Source organism: Arthrobotrys flagrans, assembly GCF_004000055.1.
Source record: "Arthrobotrys flagrans strain CBS H-5679 chromosome Unknown unitig_1, whole genome shotgun sequence".
NCBI lineage: Eukaryota > Fungi > Ascomycota > Orbiliomycetes > Orbiliales > Orbiliaceae > Arthrobotrys > Arthrobotrys flagrans.
Genome location: NW_027137556.1, coordinates 2,655,430 through 2,669,503, shown reverse-complemented (window position 1 = coordinate 2,669,503; position 14,074 = coordinate 2,655,430). Strand labels below are relative to the sequence as shown.

Sequence of the window (14,074 nt, the reverse complement as noted above, 5' to 3'; positions counted from 1 at the left end):
CACCATGTACTATGTATAATATTTAGAAATTTCAGCCGTTGTTTTTCTTTGTTCTAACATTCATTTTCTGTCTAGTCCCATCGCTGGGTCCGGCTGAGAATGGTATTTACCCTTTTCCCACCCTTGTTTTGAAGTACGTTTGCAAAATGCCTTTGACATGGAATTATCGTCCGTTGCACGTTGCCACAGCTTTAAAAACCCTATCCAGCTGCCATTTCAGGCTGGTTGTATGGGCCACAACTGTTAACAAACCTTTCAAGACGGGTCGGAGGGTGTGGTGTTTGAATAGGTAAATAATGGCCTGAATTAATGCCTAGAATCCTTGCCACGGTTCCATTCGTTTAGCGAGGACATTTTTTTGCCTGCATCCGTCTGTCAAACCAGGAAGAAAAAATGTGATCCAAGAAGTGAACGTGAAGAACAAGATGGGTGAGCAGACGATTTGAATTCTTGAATCAGAATTAGCGTGTCGACGAGAAGTAACATCGTGGCGATAAAAATAGAAGGTCATGCACACCACTTGAAGGTGGTAATGGTACATGATGTACCTGTACATACAACGTTCGCACTCGGGAATTGAGTGTTTTTTGTACTCATGTCGATGCTCTTGATCAAAATCAATAAAATCGGATCACAGTGCATTTGAGGATCCATATTGTTGATACGGATGAGACGGCCAAGGCTGTGCGCATTGAACGCAAATTAAACACTAGTGACGGCCCTTTCGGGATTAGCAGTGAATCCACCGAAAAAGCCAAGTGCTCGCAAGGTCTCAGGGTGAGGTTGAGATTGAGATTTCTTTGGAAAGAACCTTCCCTTGCGACTAAAATTGCAGAGAATGTTTAGTGACACTGCCATTGGCCGGGCTTGGAAAGGGGCGTGCAGAAGAGGCGGAAACGGCAATCTCGGCTTTGCAAGGTCAAATAAAACCGCCCTCACTTGCACATAATATTCGGGCCTCCTTTCCTCTTCCCTTCCTTCCCTCACTTCACGAGAATCTTCCAGCCTTTGCCGGTGTCGTCAATCTTTCGAGTCCTTCGTTTTTTCGATATTTTTTTACCAGTTAAATTCACCACATTCGTTAGTCCGAAGTAATAAGTTAATATCTTAATCCACTCATCAAAAATTCAACGAGATTCCGGCTGTCTAAATCCCCACGCAAGCAACCGACACTTCACTTCAGTTTCTAGGTAATAACGTGAGTAAACAAGAAAAATAAACCAAAATAAAAGAATTTCCCGATCCATCCAAGACAAAGAAGAAAAATACAAACATCTGTAGACTTCATCTTCACCATTGTCTCCACATCACACGGCCCTTTCATAAGATCTCTTCTATAAAGTGTAGAGAGAAGGTATAACATATTCTAACCTTCGGCCTTTAGAAATCACTACAAACTACCACAATGTACTTCTCTGCCTCCGTCGTGGTCGCCTTGACCTCCCTACTCGGCGCTGTCTCTGCTCAGACATACTACCCCATCGACGCTGAGGATATCGATCTTGGAACCAAGCAGACATGGTGTCTCAACCAGATCTCTTCTTGCGGTCTTCTCTGCCTTGATCAAAAGTCTGGTAGTGGCTTCGTCAACGACTGCGATGTCGAAACTCTCCAATACCAGTGCATATGTGCCGATAACACTGTTCCTAACGCCACAGAGTACTCCCAGACCAGTACGTTTGAATCTTATAAATCTTGATTTGTTTTTTTTTTTTTTTGAATCGAACCATATCTAACTGTTGCACCCAGTCCCGTACTTCCTTTGCACCTACCAAGTTCAGAACTGCATCCAGAACTGCGGACAATTGTAAGCCAAATATCTGATCCAATAATTAATAGTTCAACCAGTGAGCGTATTCTAACAAAAGCTTAAACTGTAGCGAGCCCACCTGTGCTGAAAATTGCAGAATTGGACGTGTTTGCGGTGCTACCAACCCTACCCGTGCAACTACCACCGTCAGTGGATCCGACAAGACCACCAGCGCCCCAGCAGCAACCGGTACCGGCAGCAGCGACGACGATGATGATGATGCCGCTTTCGATGCTACAACAACCGGCAAGGGCGGTGCTTCCAAGACTAGCGTTGTCGACGATGACGATGCTCCAGCCGAGACTGGTAGCAACAACTCCGACACTCCCAGCTCAGCCATCAAACTTGGGAGCGGTTATACCTTCAGCATCATGCTCCTATCCATCCTTTGCGGTACCTTCGTCTCCCTGCTATAAGACTCTATATAAAGAGATGAAGTTCGTTAAATTGCCCGCAATGCCCTTCTCCTTCCATGATGGATATATATATATATTTTTCTGCTTCTGCTCAGTACGGTTTATAATTACGCGTTTTTCTCTCGGTTAAGTTATGGAAGGATGGGTTTGGTTTTGCCTCTTATTTCTTATGCCAGAAGAAGACCTTTTTTTTATCGGGAGGGATTATTTGGAAGGAGGCGAGAAGTTTGTGGGTAGAAAAGGTGATGTTTAGTGTTTATTAGCGACATTGCATAATGCATCTTATTGCTCTCCCTTAGCATAGCCCCTAGCATAGCTCAACAATCAATACTAGGGATTCTCTATTACTAAATTGAATGCATACCTTGTATCACATTTAGAAATTGGGTCTGGCTCGTTTCTTCGCGATGTGGAGTTCGACGTCCGGAATGACCAACAGCCGAGACATTCTCATGAAGAAGGACGTTGTTATTGGTAGTTGGCGTTACACAGACTTCTCGTTCGCTAGAACAACCAACATCCAACATTTAATCTACACTACAGCATGCAAGACGACAATGACAAAATCCCGAATTGAACAAATTAACCAGTATTCCTTGGTAAACCCCTTGCATACACCCAACATAACAACAACAATGCTCCGAGATTGCTTTTTGCTAACTAAAGTCGACTCACTAAGCTTCCCGAATCTAAGTATATACGTAATAGCCATGGTTCTAAACTTCAACCATGGTAATCCTAACCCTCCAGATAGTGATCGGAGGCAGTGGATCGTTCGATGGTGGCTAATCTGGCGCTATTGTCACTCCTTCCAACCTCCTAATTGTGATGTTCTGGAGACGTTCGCTCATGCCGCTCGCAAAGCAGAAAAGTACGATAGAGAGTCCGAGCATCTGGCACCGCCATATTGCTAACACTTTCGCAATCCATAAAATTAGCTTTGTCGCCCATTTGTGTGGAATAAAACCTCGAGGGCGTTCTGGTTACCAATAAGCTTCCAGTCAGGGCTCAAGGCCCGTCCCGTAAGCCAAAACATATACCCAATGCCCTTCATAAACCCCTGAGTATTTGAAATGGACTCGAAGGCTGAAGACATCTCAGAACGTTTTCCCCGTTCGGGCCGTATAGTTCTCTTGTTGTTTGTGTGGTGCGATAGCCATACAAGCGTCGACTACTGCAGTAGCGCTGATCTCCGTTTTCATTCTTTCATATTCCTCCATATCTGCAATCGCCTGCTGACCGATACCGGCGCCCTCGGGCTCTTCATCTCGTTCGATTATGGGTGGCGCAGGCAACGGTAATTCAAAAGCCGTCGGGTCGAAAAGCGAGTCCGTATTCGATCGTAAATCAATCGCTCCCACTGATCTCGTTTAAGTAGTCTCTATAAGATACTTCCGAATTTTCCGATATTCCCTCCGCTTTTCTTCGAATGTTACAGGTAGGCCGATATACCGGGGTAGGTAAATCCCGAATTCGTTTACCTGCCTTTGTGTTGCCTCGATGCGGTTGAGTCGAACGGCTTGGAAGATAGCATCACCTTTCGGGCCGCATCTGGAGCATACGAAGAAGCCAAAGCCCATGTGGTCGCCTCGTAGTAGCTCAGACAGAGCGATTCCGGTATTTTGTTAGGACATGGCGAGGGCGTAGAGTGATCAGCATAGTATAATAGCTGGTCGTGAGGCTCGAGGGACTAGGGCTGAGATGGCAAAGAAGAGGCAGCTATATCGTTAATCCTATGAGAGGAGTACTCTTCCGGCATGCTCGGGGGTAAAATATTCATTAGACATTGCGAGGCTAGGTAAATATTCTTATATCTCCCCATTATTATATATATTTGATTTGTAGGGGATTATCAAAGGATAGGCTCTTAGCCTTGATCTAATATTTTGCTTCTGGATAGGATGCAAAAATTGACATTTCCCTCACGTAACTCACGTACTCATCCACGATTGAGGCTATAGATTTCAATAATTAACAGCTTGGTAGTACCTATGCAGTACGGCTGCGATTGTTCAAGAGTCCGCACTCGGTTTTCAATATCAATGATCTAAAATACCACATCCGCTTGTGTTGGTTGCGTAGCAAGATTCGATATTGCAATACTAATCGAGTAGCCATATGGCCACAATGATGGGCATCCAGTTTGGAAGGCATATGGCCATCTGATGTCAAGCTGTGCAGTTGTCCAGACTTGATGATCTCGCAAATTTGACGCCAATTACTCTTTTTTCTCAATATGCTCCAGCACAGGTTTCCCATCCATATCGGTTTCATCCACTCCTTCTTCAACATGAGTCTCTTCTCCTTGTCCTAAATATTATGCCTTAGTAGCCCCGAAGATACCCCCCATCTCCTCCGAGCTCTTCCCTTTGGTTTCCGGCACAGACCACCACGCCCATATACCCATACACACCATCAAAGATGCGAAGAACGTGTATATCCCATATCCAAGAGATGTAATCATATACGGCGCTGTCCTAGAGATGATAAACGACCAAAGCAATTTATCTGCTGTTGTTATAGCGATGCAGACCATTCGGATATCTAGCGGAAATATTTCGGAACAGTAGACCCAGGTTATGCCTTGCCACTTTGCACAATATATCAAAATGTAAAGATACACCTGCGGCGTACACTTTATTTTATCAGTTATGAGACCTTGGTTTGAGGAAAGGCGGGGGACTACTTACGCAAACCATAGCCAAATATCCCCACCCACTCCGTGCAACATCGCCTCTAGCCGGCGCCGGCGGATCGTTTTTCAAGACATACCCGCCGAAATACCACATTGGAATAGATCCAAAGAAAGCGTTCCATATCAAAACTTGCCATCTTCCGACTTTTTCAACTAACCTTACGAAGAATATTATCATCCCAAGGGTTTTGGAAACGCTATAGAATCCAGCGGTAAAGAGTTTAGTGTCGGTTCCTTGGGTCCCTAGGGCTTCAAAGATACGAGGTGAGTAGTATGTGATTATGTCGACGCTTGTGAGATTCTGGAATGCCATGAGAAGTAATCCTATTCCAATACGATTGCGTGTACCCTTTTGGAAAAGCCGGGATATATAGTATATTTTGGTAGTTTTAGTTCCGTAGGGTAGATTCCTCGATGATACTTGTATTCGGATTTCCTCTATTTCCCCTTTGACATATTCACGATCGGCTGGAAGTTTCCGGGTCCAAGAGAGCGTATTATTACTAACTTCCTCCCACCTTTCCTGCTTTGCACACCACCTTGGAGTTTCCGGACACCAGAATATACCGCAGAAGAGTAGAATTCCTGACAGAAGCTGTAAAGCCAAGGGTATAATCCATTGTACTTCCGTACCAACGGAAATTTTATGATTGACAATGTAATTTATCTAGAACCCGCACATTCAACCACCTTGTGACAAAATCTCAAAGATCCCAAATAAACGGCCTCTGATTGACGGAGGCGAAGCTTCTGCGATATAAACTGGAACAAGCAATGATACCGATCCGATTCCAAACCCGGCGACAGCGCGGCCGGCATATATCAATGGTAAATGACCGTACAAGCATGTCATAAGTGCGCCTCCGACTAAGAATATTGCTATGACAAGCATTGCTTTATTTCTACCGATTTTCTCACCGATTGGGAATGTGAGTAAGGCGCCGAAAAATGTACCGGCTTGGAAGGTTGAGACGATGTTTCCTTGGAGAGTGTCCCGCCAGTGTTGGGAGCCGTTGTTAAGGCCGAAATCTCGTTTGAAGGAGTCAAGGGTCGTACCCCACTAGGTAAGGTGGTGAGAATCCCGTAACATCGATAGTTGCGAAAGACTGTGTTTATCCTATTTGAAATTACTTGCTTGCTAGAGACCCCATGCTCACGATGATAGCTATGTGATGGACTCTCCAGTTTCGTACTTCTGGAGGCTTACCATTGTTTACGTGAAGGTTAAATCCCATCTAGGCCCTTAGATGGGTGCGATATATTACAATAGCCCTAGGATATATTAGGAGATCTGGATTCCCAGAGGAAGAGCCTAGTCCCGGATAGATCGATTGGCTATAGAGAGAGGCTATATAGTTTCTATAACCAACGCGTCCGGGTGTCCCTTTTTCTAAAGTTCCATCATTTCTATGGCGCTCATCTTTATGACAGCACTTCCCCAATTCTCGGTTACAAAACAAGCTGGGTTGTACATGCCATGACACATTCCTTTGCTTTTTGAGGAGAAAAATGTCACAAATGTTCTTGCGGCTCGCTAGCTAGGGTGCACCGGTGGTACAACCGCTGATATGGTAGAAACGTGATCGAAGGGGTGCTAGTTAGATATATAGACCTATCGTGACCCAAGGCCATGTTATCTTGGCTGTACCTCGTAATATATTGGCAGTGTTGATCAGATATATTAATAAGATAGGCCTTCTACGTTTATAAGTAACATTTGTCTTAATAAGTTTTTTGATTCAAAACATAAGGCCACGATCGACCAGCTAATTAAATATTAAGATTGTATATAAGATCATTTTTAAGTCACAAGATACCAATCGCCTAGAACAGAATGCTAGAAACCAAAAAAAGACCTGAATTTTAAAGCAACCGTCAAAATGAACGCTTCCAAGCAATGTAAAAGCTATCGATACGAAAAGAGCCCACATCAATCCCGATTAAACAAGAACTCTTTTACCAAAGGCGAACCAGCAAACTCCGGGTTCATAAGTATGCATCTGTAGTAGCAAGTATCATCAGCTGCACAATCCATTTCCCAATGGTTAAAGACTTTGGAACTTACGACAAGAAATAGTTTAACCCCTGTCTTCTTGAATCTAAGAACTTCGTCCTGAATCTTGAGACAACGCTCTTCCTAGGTAATTGCGGCAATGCAGCTTTAGAATTTGGGAACGCAAGTAGTAGTTTCTCCCTCAGCGCATCAAACTCCGAGTAACGCTTGATAACTGTAAACTTTTGGCCTTCCAGCGTTTCCACAGTACAATTCCAAACAACGTATGCACCAGCTCTCAACGGTGACCCACTAATGATCGTATAATCGCCTACTACGACACTACGGGCAAAAGCAGCCGAGCTACGTTCCGATGGATCGACCGTATGGTCGATTAGGTCTATAGGAGCCGGTTGTATGAACGTTAAACTGGCACCTGACGCCGTACGATTACGGTTCCGGATAAAAGGGAGGGAACCTCGTCGAGAACCACCAGTCGGAGTGGGAGGCGAACTGAGGGGTAGCGAGTTAAAATTGTTATCGTTTCGATTCATGCCGACGGGCGAACCACCCGTGGCGTCTGTGGAGTTGCGAAAGTTCTGGAGGTCATCGCGGAGAGGATCGTAGGTGTCGATGGGAGGGAGAGACTGCTGGGAATTTGGCTGGGAATCCATCCGAGGAATCCATGAGGCGGTTCTCGAGTTCTAGTTAAGGATAGAGGGTGTAGATGTTGGGGTTTAGAGAAGAGACATATCTGGCTGTTGAGATTCGCGCAGGAGAAAGGTACCGTAAGAGGTGGACTTGACTTCTCGGTGATTGGAAGTTCGTTGGGTTGCGCAGCATTTCGGTGTCGGCAGAATACCGAAGAGGCAGGTTTGCAGATGTAAGCAAACACAACGCATCAAATTGCAACATGAACAACTCGCATCTAGTTCCAAACTTTACGGCTGAATTTTCAATCGCTGGAGCGCAACGAAGTAACTAATGGTAATCTGGTGACCGTTTATGTTCATTAACATTACAAAGTATATTTGGTATTTACGTATACATAAGTATATAATCTCATAACTCTCTCGCCGTTCGAAAAGCGATCGTGTTCCGATCACAGCATATACACCATTGTCAATAGGAGGACAACTGGCGCAAATGCCAATACGTCTCTTGCTCTGTATTGCGAACCAGCACCGGGGATATTATCCCCGCTACTGCCAATGGGATTTGTGATATCGTTGCCTGGGGAATTACTTCCTCCAGTGTTTGAGGGGGCGGCGACAGTCGACGCTTCGGACGATGTGGCAGTGTCGATAGGTGTAGGAGTAGGGCCTTCAAATTCTGTAGTATATTGGCTTGGAGTCGATGTGGTCAAGTCGCTTGCAATAGACTCAAATGATCTGGAAGCAGCTGAAAAAGCGGTAACATAAGCTGAAACGGTCGTAGAAGTCGTGGTTCTCGAACTTCTTGTGGAAGTATAGTCGCTGGTCGAAATCCAGACATAATAGTACCAGTAGTAATACCAATAGATCGTGGTAGTGTACCACCGGTATTCGACTGAAGGAGCCGTCGTTGGGTCTGGTGCTGGAGTAGTTGTTGGGGCTTGGGATGGTGGATTGGAAACACTGTTTCCTCTTGAAGTTGGTTCGGCAGTGATCGAACTGCCACCGCCTCCACTAGTACCTCGTCGGCAGCCTCTTACGCCAGCGCTATTGATCACACATCGGTATCCAGGGCGGCATGTTCCGTCTAAGTGACAATCGTTAATTGAGAGGCCCATGCAGCAAACGTCAACGAGTCGGACTTACAATCTTGGCAGCATTCGCCGCCAGGTAAAACGCAATATCCAGTCCGGCAACAGAGATAACCTAGATGGTATTTATATGTTAGCGCAAAAGCATTGGAGATTCTCATCGGGGTATATATGCATACCGGCATTGCAGTAGTCGCCGTTACTCGAGCAGCAGACGGAGGATCCCGGAATACAACCATTTCCACAACATTTCCGTCCAGTATTGCAGGCACCTAGGAAAATAAATCAAGATTTCAATTAGTGCCAATGACGCTAAAAGCCGATAACTTCCTCGGGTTTAAAGTAGCAGGAAGGAAGCTTACCTCCAGTTGAGCAACATGTTTGCCCACTAATAATACATGTGCCGTCATCACAGCACCTTCCAGGCGAACGACAGCATCTCCCACTTGACGGACAAAGACCGTATCCCGAGGGACAAGTTTGTCTTGGGTTCAATGACATTCCCCTCCGTTCCAGGTCGCCAGTGATATCCAACCCAGCCATTGGCGCGCCGTTCTTTTTCATCTCGCGCCCTATCATCTCGAACTCTCCTACTTCTCGCACCTCTAGTGGATAAAAGTGTAGATCATATTCGCTTGCTAGAGTCGCCGAGAATTGCAGCGCCGCTACTACAGCGACGGAAAATAAGTCACCCCGCATATTTATCAGTTTATCGTTGAAGGCGCCGTTCTTGGCACAAGCTTAGCTTAGGAGATGGGGAGTATTGGCAAGCTGATATAGATTCCGAACAAACAAATGATGAGAATCTTGACAATGCCGATTTCCGACTCCCCATTAGAGGGAGGGAAAGATCTCTTTTAAAACCACCCCATAACGTTAAGTCTGGACAATCCCTCTGCCCACAGTCGTAGGCATCCTGACACGGGGTTCATGATAACGGAAAAAGATCGGCTTCCAGCAAGGGAAATTAAGCAGGTCAATCTTGGCACCCTTGATCCATGATCCCAATTCGACCTAAAAGAGCAGGGACTCGGTTTTCCTTGTTTCTATTCCGCGGCTCAACTTGAAAGCAAGCATTTCGGGGTCAACTGATATGGTAAAGGGCGCTCTTTTCTCAGCCTCAAGAATGTGATTTGAAATTAATCAGCTTGAGACTTGAAACTTGCGTTTGCGTACAGAAGCGATATGAGCGATATCAAAAATTTTTAGCTCTACACACGCGCCAAGGTAGCAAGCATCATTACGAGTTTGCCAACGTTCATCTTCGTCTTTCTTGACATCCACATACAGCCTCATGATGTCAATTTATATGGCGCATGATTAGGCGGGTCAGCGATACCAAGTAACGGCCAAGTATCGTACTCTCAAATAGTACTGTCTACCTAGCGGATTGCATACGCCTAGTTGACTAGTTCGCAAGAATTTCGAACTTTACGTTTTCGCGAGATTTGTATAAAAAAAAGCTCCTTCTTTCTTTCTTTCTTTCTTTCTTTCTTTCTTTCTTTCTTTCTTTCTTTCTTTCAGCGCCTACCCTGAAAAGCTGCCGTTTGGATTTTTGTCTGTCGCACAGAATATTAAGTTGCGCTAATTTCCACGATAGGGTTGTGAATTGATTAGGATATTTGCATATTGCTCAGTACGAGGTACAAAGACGAATATTTAATCTGGGGTGTCGGGTCGCGAGCTAGGGTAAGTGAACAAGGGTGCGATGTGCTTAACGTTAGCCCTTCGACACATTCAAGCACAAATATTGTAGCTGAGGATTTTGTCTCGTTAAGTTTGTGACCACTGTTTTCACGGTATGCTCGCTTAGCTCTCGAGACTAGATATCCGTGGGCAACGATATGTACGAGTAAAGTCAGAACGAGTTCATGAACCGTCGTGACGTCACATCCATTATATTTGTGAGAATTGTAACGGTTTCTTTCTCTGTTTGATGCACGTCGAGTTCCTTTTATTATCGAGTTCTTTCAGAAAATAAAAGAAAGATTACAGGATACATGTCATTATTACGGCCTTTCATTCATTTTCGTCTTCATCCTCACTGTCCTCCACCGCCGGGAACCAACCAAACTCTTTAAAGTCTACCGACATCGTTCCCTGCCTATCTTCATCCACCGTTACACCTTCCCCTCGAAGAACATCTGCCTGTCTTCTCATACCCGATACAACCTCTCTCTGGGAAATAACACCCTGTGAATTAATAACCCTTTGCCAAGGGACATTAGAACCGTTAAACTCCGCCTGAGGGTCTGTCGATAAGTGTTTCAATGCTACACCGACTTGACGCGGACGGCTTCTGGTGACGACAATCATAGAAGAACTTAGTAAAGACCATGGTTTGAAATATTGATAAACTGGGGTAGGATTACGGATAGCCAGCTAGTTTAGCGATATGCCCGTAGGATGTCACCTTGCCGTATGGGATTTGCTGGACCGTTTCATAGACGGCAACACTGGACATCCAGATTCTAGTTAGCGGTGGAACAACGGGTTCGGAAGGGTAGTTTTGGACATACAAGAAGGCTTCGGCTTCGTCGCTACGGGGCATTCTGAGCTTTGGTAACACATATATTTCGCTTTCAATGAGATCGTCCGACGTGATATCGTTTTTCTGTTGTTCGAGTTATAATTAACGTTACCCTCCTACGTTCCTCAACATCCGTGGATTGCATGATGCGGCTTCGTGGAACAGGGATTCCCCATGTGGAAATTCCACAACGGCAACACAAACCTGAGGCGAAGTTTGAGATTCCGGCTCTGAGACTCAACAATTTAGTTAGTCGAGCTCATGAGACTGATCGATCATAGCTAGGGCTAGGCGACGAGATGAGACTAAAAAATCACAAGCCGGACAGACTAGCTCCGATACTAGCGTGATCAGATATCAACGATCATGATGAGTCTTTATCTTGGGTGATTTACATATGAAGAACAAATAATTACCATGATGTACTTTATTGGGACTATGTAACATTTGTGATTATAGCGCTATTTCATTAACTATTATTCATGCAATCGTACTCCATACTCCAAAAGTGGTGATTTATTCCCAGATAAAAGAGAAATATATATAGATCGAGAAAGAGGAAGAATTAAGATATTAAGGAGATGTTTCCTAAGAACGCCTGTAAATGCCATCGTCGTTTCTATAAGATCCCGCCACAACCATCTATCTCCGACAGAATATTATTGTAGGATGCCGATTAGTCGTCGGCATTTTTAGCCGAGTTTAGTTTTTCTCAGCGTCTTCCGTCTTCTCCTTTCTCTTGAATCCTTGTTCGGTATTGTGTTCTTGGTCAAGGCTCAAATCCTCAGTGAAGATGGATAAGATACCACCAACAATTGCGAAGGCAAGGAAGACAAGCCAAACGTTCTTCAAAGCGGCAGCGTAACACCAAACGAGCTTCTCTCGGAGCTCTCCGGGGGCACCAAATGGCATCTGCTTGATAACCTCGACGAGGGCAGCAGCATCCTTAGCATATTCACCAGCGACAGCTTCGAGTTCGGGGAAACTTTCCAACTTGGACTTAAGGAAGTTCTGGAAAGCCATGCCACCAATGGCGACACCAAAAGTTTGACCAAAGGCACGGAGGAAAGAGAACATGGCGACGGCGTAGCTGGTATCTTCGGCTGGAGCGGAAGCTTGGATGGCGAGACCCATAGATGGGAAAAGCATACCAGTCCCCAATCCGGAAACCAAGTTGATGAAGATCCATGCAACAGTCGAGGTGTGGACATCAAGGAGGTAGAGGAGACCCTGTTATATGTTAATTTATGTTGAAATTTCTCGCAGGAAGTCGAGGATCTTACCATTCCAAGGATGGTCAGCGCCCAGCCAGTATAGAGAGCCCATCTGAATTTACCAGTGACGGAGGAGATGATGCCGACAATAACTGACGCTGGAGCGACGGTGAAAGTTTGTGGGAAGACGGAGACACCAGCCAAAATAGCGGTTTGGTTCTTGACAGCTAAGTAGTAGAGAGGGAGGTAGTAAAGAAGACCCCAAAGACTAGTATTCATGTTAGTTTTTAAAGTCGTAGAGATTATAAAAGGGAGTTGTCACATACATGACGCCATGCATAACGGTGCCGATGTAGCTGACAGCCGCAGTTCTTTGCTCGAAAACGCTCATCCGGATCAATGGGTCTGCGGCGACGAATTTTTCGTAGAAGATGAATCCAATAAGTCCAACGCCGCCAACAACGAGCGGGACAATTGTTCTCCAAGAGTTCCATGGGTACATGGTACCACCCCAGGTGATTGGAATCAAGAAACTAGTGCAAGAGGCGATGAAAATGGTGCCACCGACCCAGTCGATACGTCTCAATTTGGCGGCCATGCTGGTTGGGATGAAGTTCAACCTGAGAAAGACGGGAATCATGACGAAGCCGATACCGCAGAAAGGAAGATTGATCCAGAAAACCCAGGTCCACGAAACCCTAATATTAAGTCAGATAAATTCGAACTCTACGAAATAGGACGGCGGAATACTGCATACTTTTCGGAAAAGACACCACCAAGAACGGGCCCAAGAACACTCCCCAGAGCCCACATTGTCGAAAGGAAACCAAAGTACTTTCCTCGTTCCCTGTAAAATTAAACAGTTAGCCATCGGTAGGTTGGGATTATGTAAAACAGCTAGAGATATACCTGAGAGGAACCAAGTCCGTGATGATAATTTCAGAGACGGCAATGATACCACCGCCACCAATACCTTGGATGGTACGTCCAACAAGGATCAAAGTAAAATTCTTTGCAACACCGCACAGAATGGCACCAATGGTAAAGAATACGAGGGACGTGAGAATCAATGGTTTACGGCCGAAAATGTTGGAGAAGGATCCGAAGACAGGTTGAATAACAGTGGAAGCAAGCAAGAAACTTGTTCCTGTCCAGAATGCTTCTGTTGCTGTGCCCTTTAGTTCGTGTGCCATAATCTATGGGAAGTAGTAGTTAGCATGAATCGTATGAAGTATCGGTCGGTTGTAAGAGAGATGTATGTACCGGCCTAGGTGTTCAACGTATTAGTTTACACTCGTGAATTCAAAAATTTTTAGAGTTTTATATAAAAATGCTTACAATGCAACAGAAATGATAGTAGCGTCCAATGCAGCCGCAAGTGTGATAATCATGAGCGACGCAAATGCTAAGAACATTCTCCAGTCCATTTTGAACTCTGGAGCCTTTGTGCTAGCACTGCTAGTTTGCAGTGTTGAATCGCCGGATGGTCCATTTGGTTCACTTTGTTTATGGTCCGTTTTGGAATATACTTTAGAGACAGCCAACTCCTGTTCTACCGTCGACGACATCGTGAAGGCGTTGTTGTGGTGAAGACCACCTATCAAAACTATAGGGTTCTTTCAGGGTCGCAGCGAAATTTCTAGATTGAAATCGATTGTTTTTCTATTTACTT

General features: G+C 45.0%; 5 protein-coding genes across 5 annotated transcripts; 1 reads left to right on the top strand and 4 right to left on the bottom strand.

The window, feature by feature from the left end:
- Positions 1-425: 425 nt before the first annotated feature.
- DFL_008807 (uncharacterized protein) lies at positions 426-2,226 on the top strand (the record flags this gene model as incomplete). The annotated part of the gene is made up of 6 exons (XM_067638594.1): positions 426-429; positions 638-777; positions 1,184-1,198; positions 1,385-1,673; positions 1,750-1,807; positions 1,881-2,226. 6 exons carry the CDS (start codon positions 426-428, stop codon positions 2,224-2,226), a joined length of 852 nt encoding a protein of 283 aa, XP_067486467.1.
- A 4,625-nt stretch (positions 2,227-6,851) lies between these two features.
- DFL_008806 (uncharacterized protein) lies at positions 6,852-7,588 on the bottom strand (the record flags this gene model as incomplete). Its single annotated transcript, XM_067638593.1, has 2 exons — positions 6,852-6,921; positions 6,987-7,588. 2 exons carry the CDS (start codon positions 7,586-7,588, stop codon positions 6,852-6,854), a joined length of 672 nt encoding a protein of 223 aa, XP_067486466.1.
- A 428-nt stretch (positions 7,589-8,016) lies between these two features.
- Positions 8,017-9,068, bottom strand: DFL_008805 (uncharacterized protein; the record flags this gene model as incomplete). Its single annotated transcript, XM_067638592.1, has 5 exons — positions 8,017-8,566; positions 8,626-8,654; positions 8,714-8,773; positions 8,838-8,930; positions 9,021-9,068. 5 exons carry the CDS (start codon positions 9,066-9,068, stop codon positions 8,017-8,019), a joined length of 780 nt encoding a protein of 259 aa, XP_067486465.1.
- A 1,609-nt stretch (positions 9,069-10,677) lies between these two features.
- DFL_008804 (uncharacterized protein) lies at positions 10,678-11,209 on the bottom strand (the record flags this gene model as incomplete). Its single annotated transcript, XM_067638591.1, has 3 exons — positions 10,678-10,957; positions 11,031-11,114; positions 11,178-11,209. 3 exons carry the CDS (start codon positions 11,207-11,209, stop codon positions 10,678-10,680), a joined length of 396 nt encoding a protein of 131 aa, XP_067486464.1.
- Positions 11,210-11,890: 681 nt separating this feature from the next.
- On the bottom strand, positions 11,891-13,970 carry DFL_008803 (uncharacterized protein; the record flags this gene model as incomplete). Its single annotated transcript, XM_067638590.1, has 6 exons — positions 11,891-12,418; positions 12,472-12,670; positions 12,729-13,100; positions 13,160-13,249; positions 13,312-13,598; positions 13,749-13,970. 6 exons carry the CDS (start codon positions 13,968-13,970, stop codon positions 11,891-11,893), a joined length of 1,698 nt encoding a protein of 565 aa, XP_067486463.1.
- Positions 13,971-14,074: the final 104 nt, after the last annotated feature.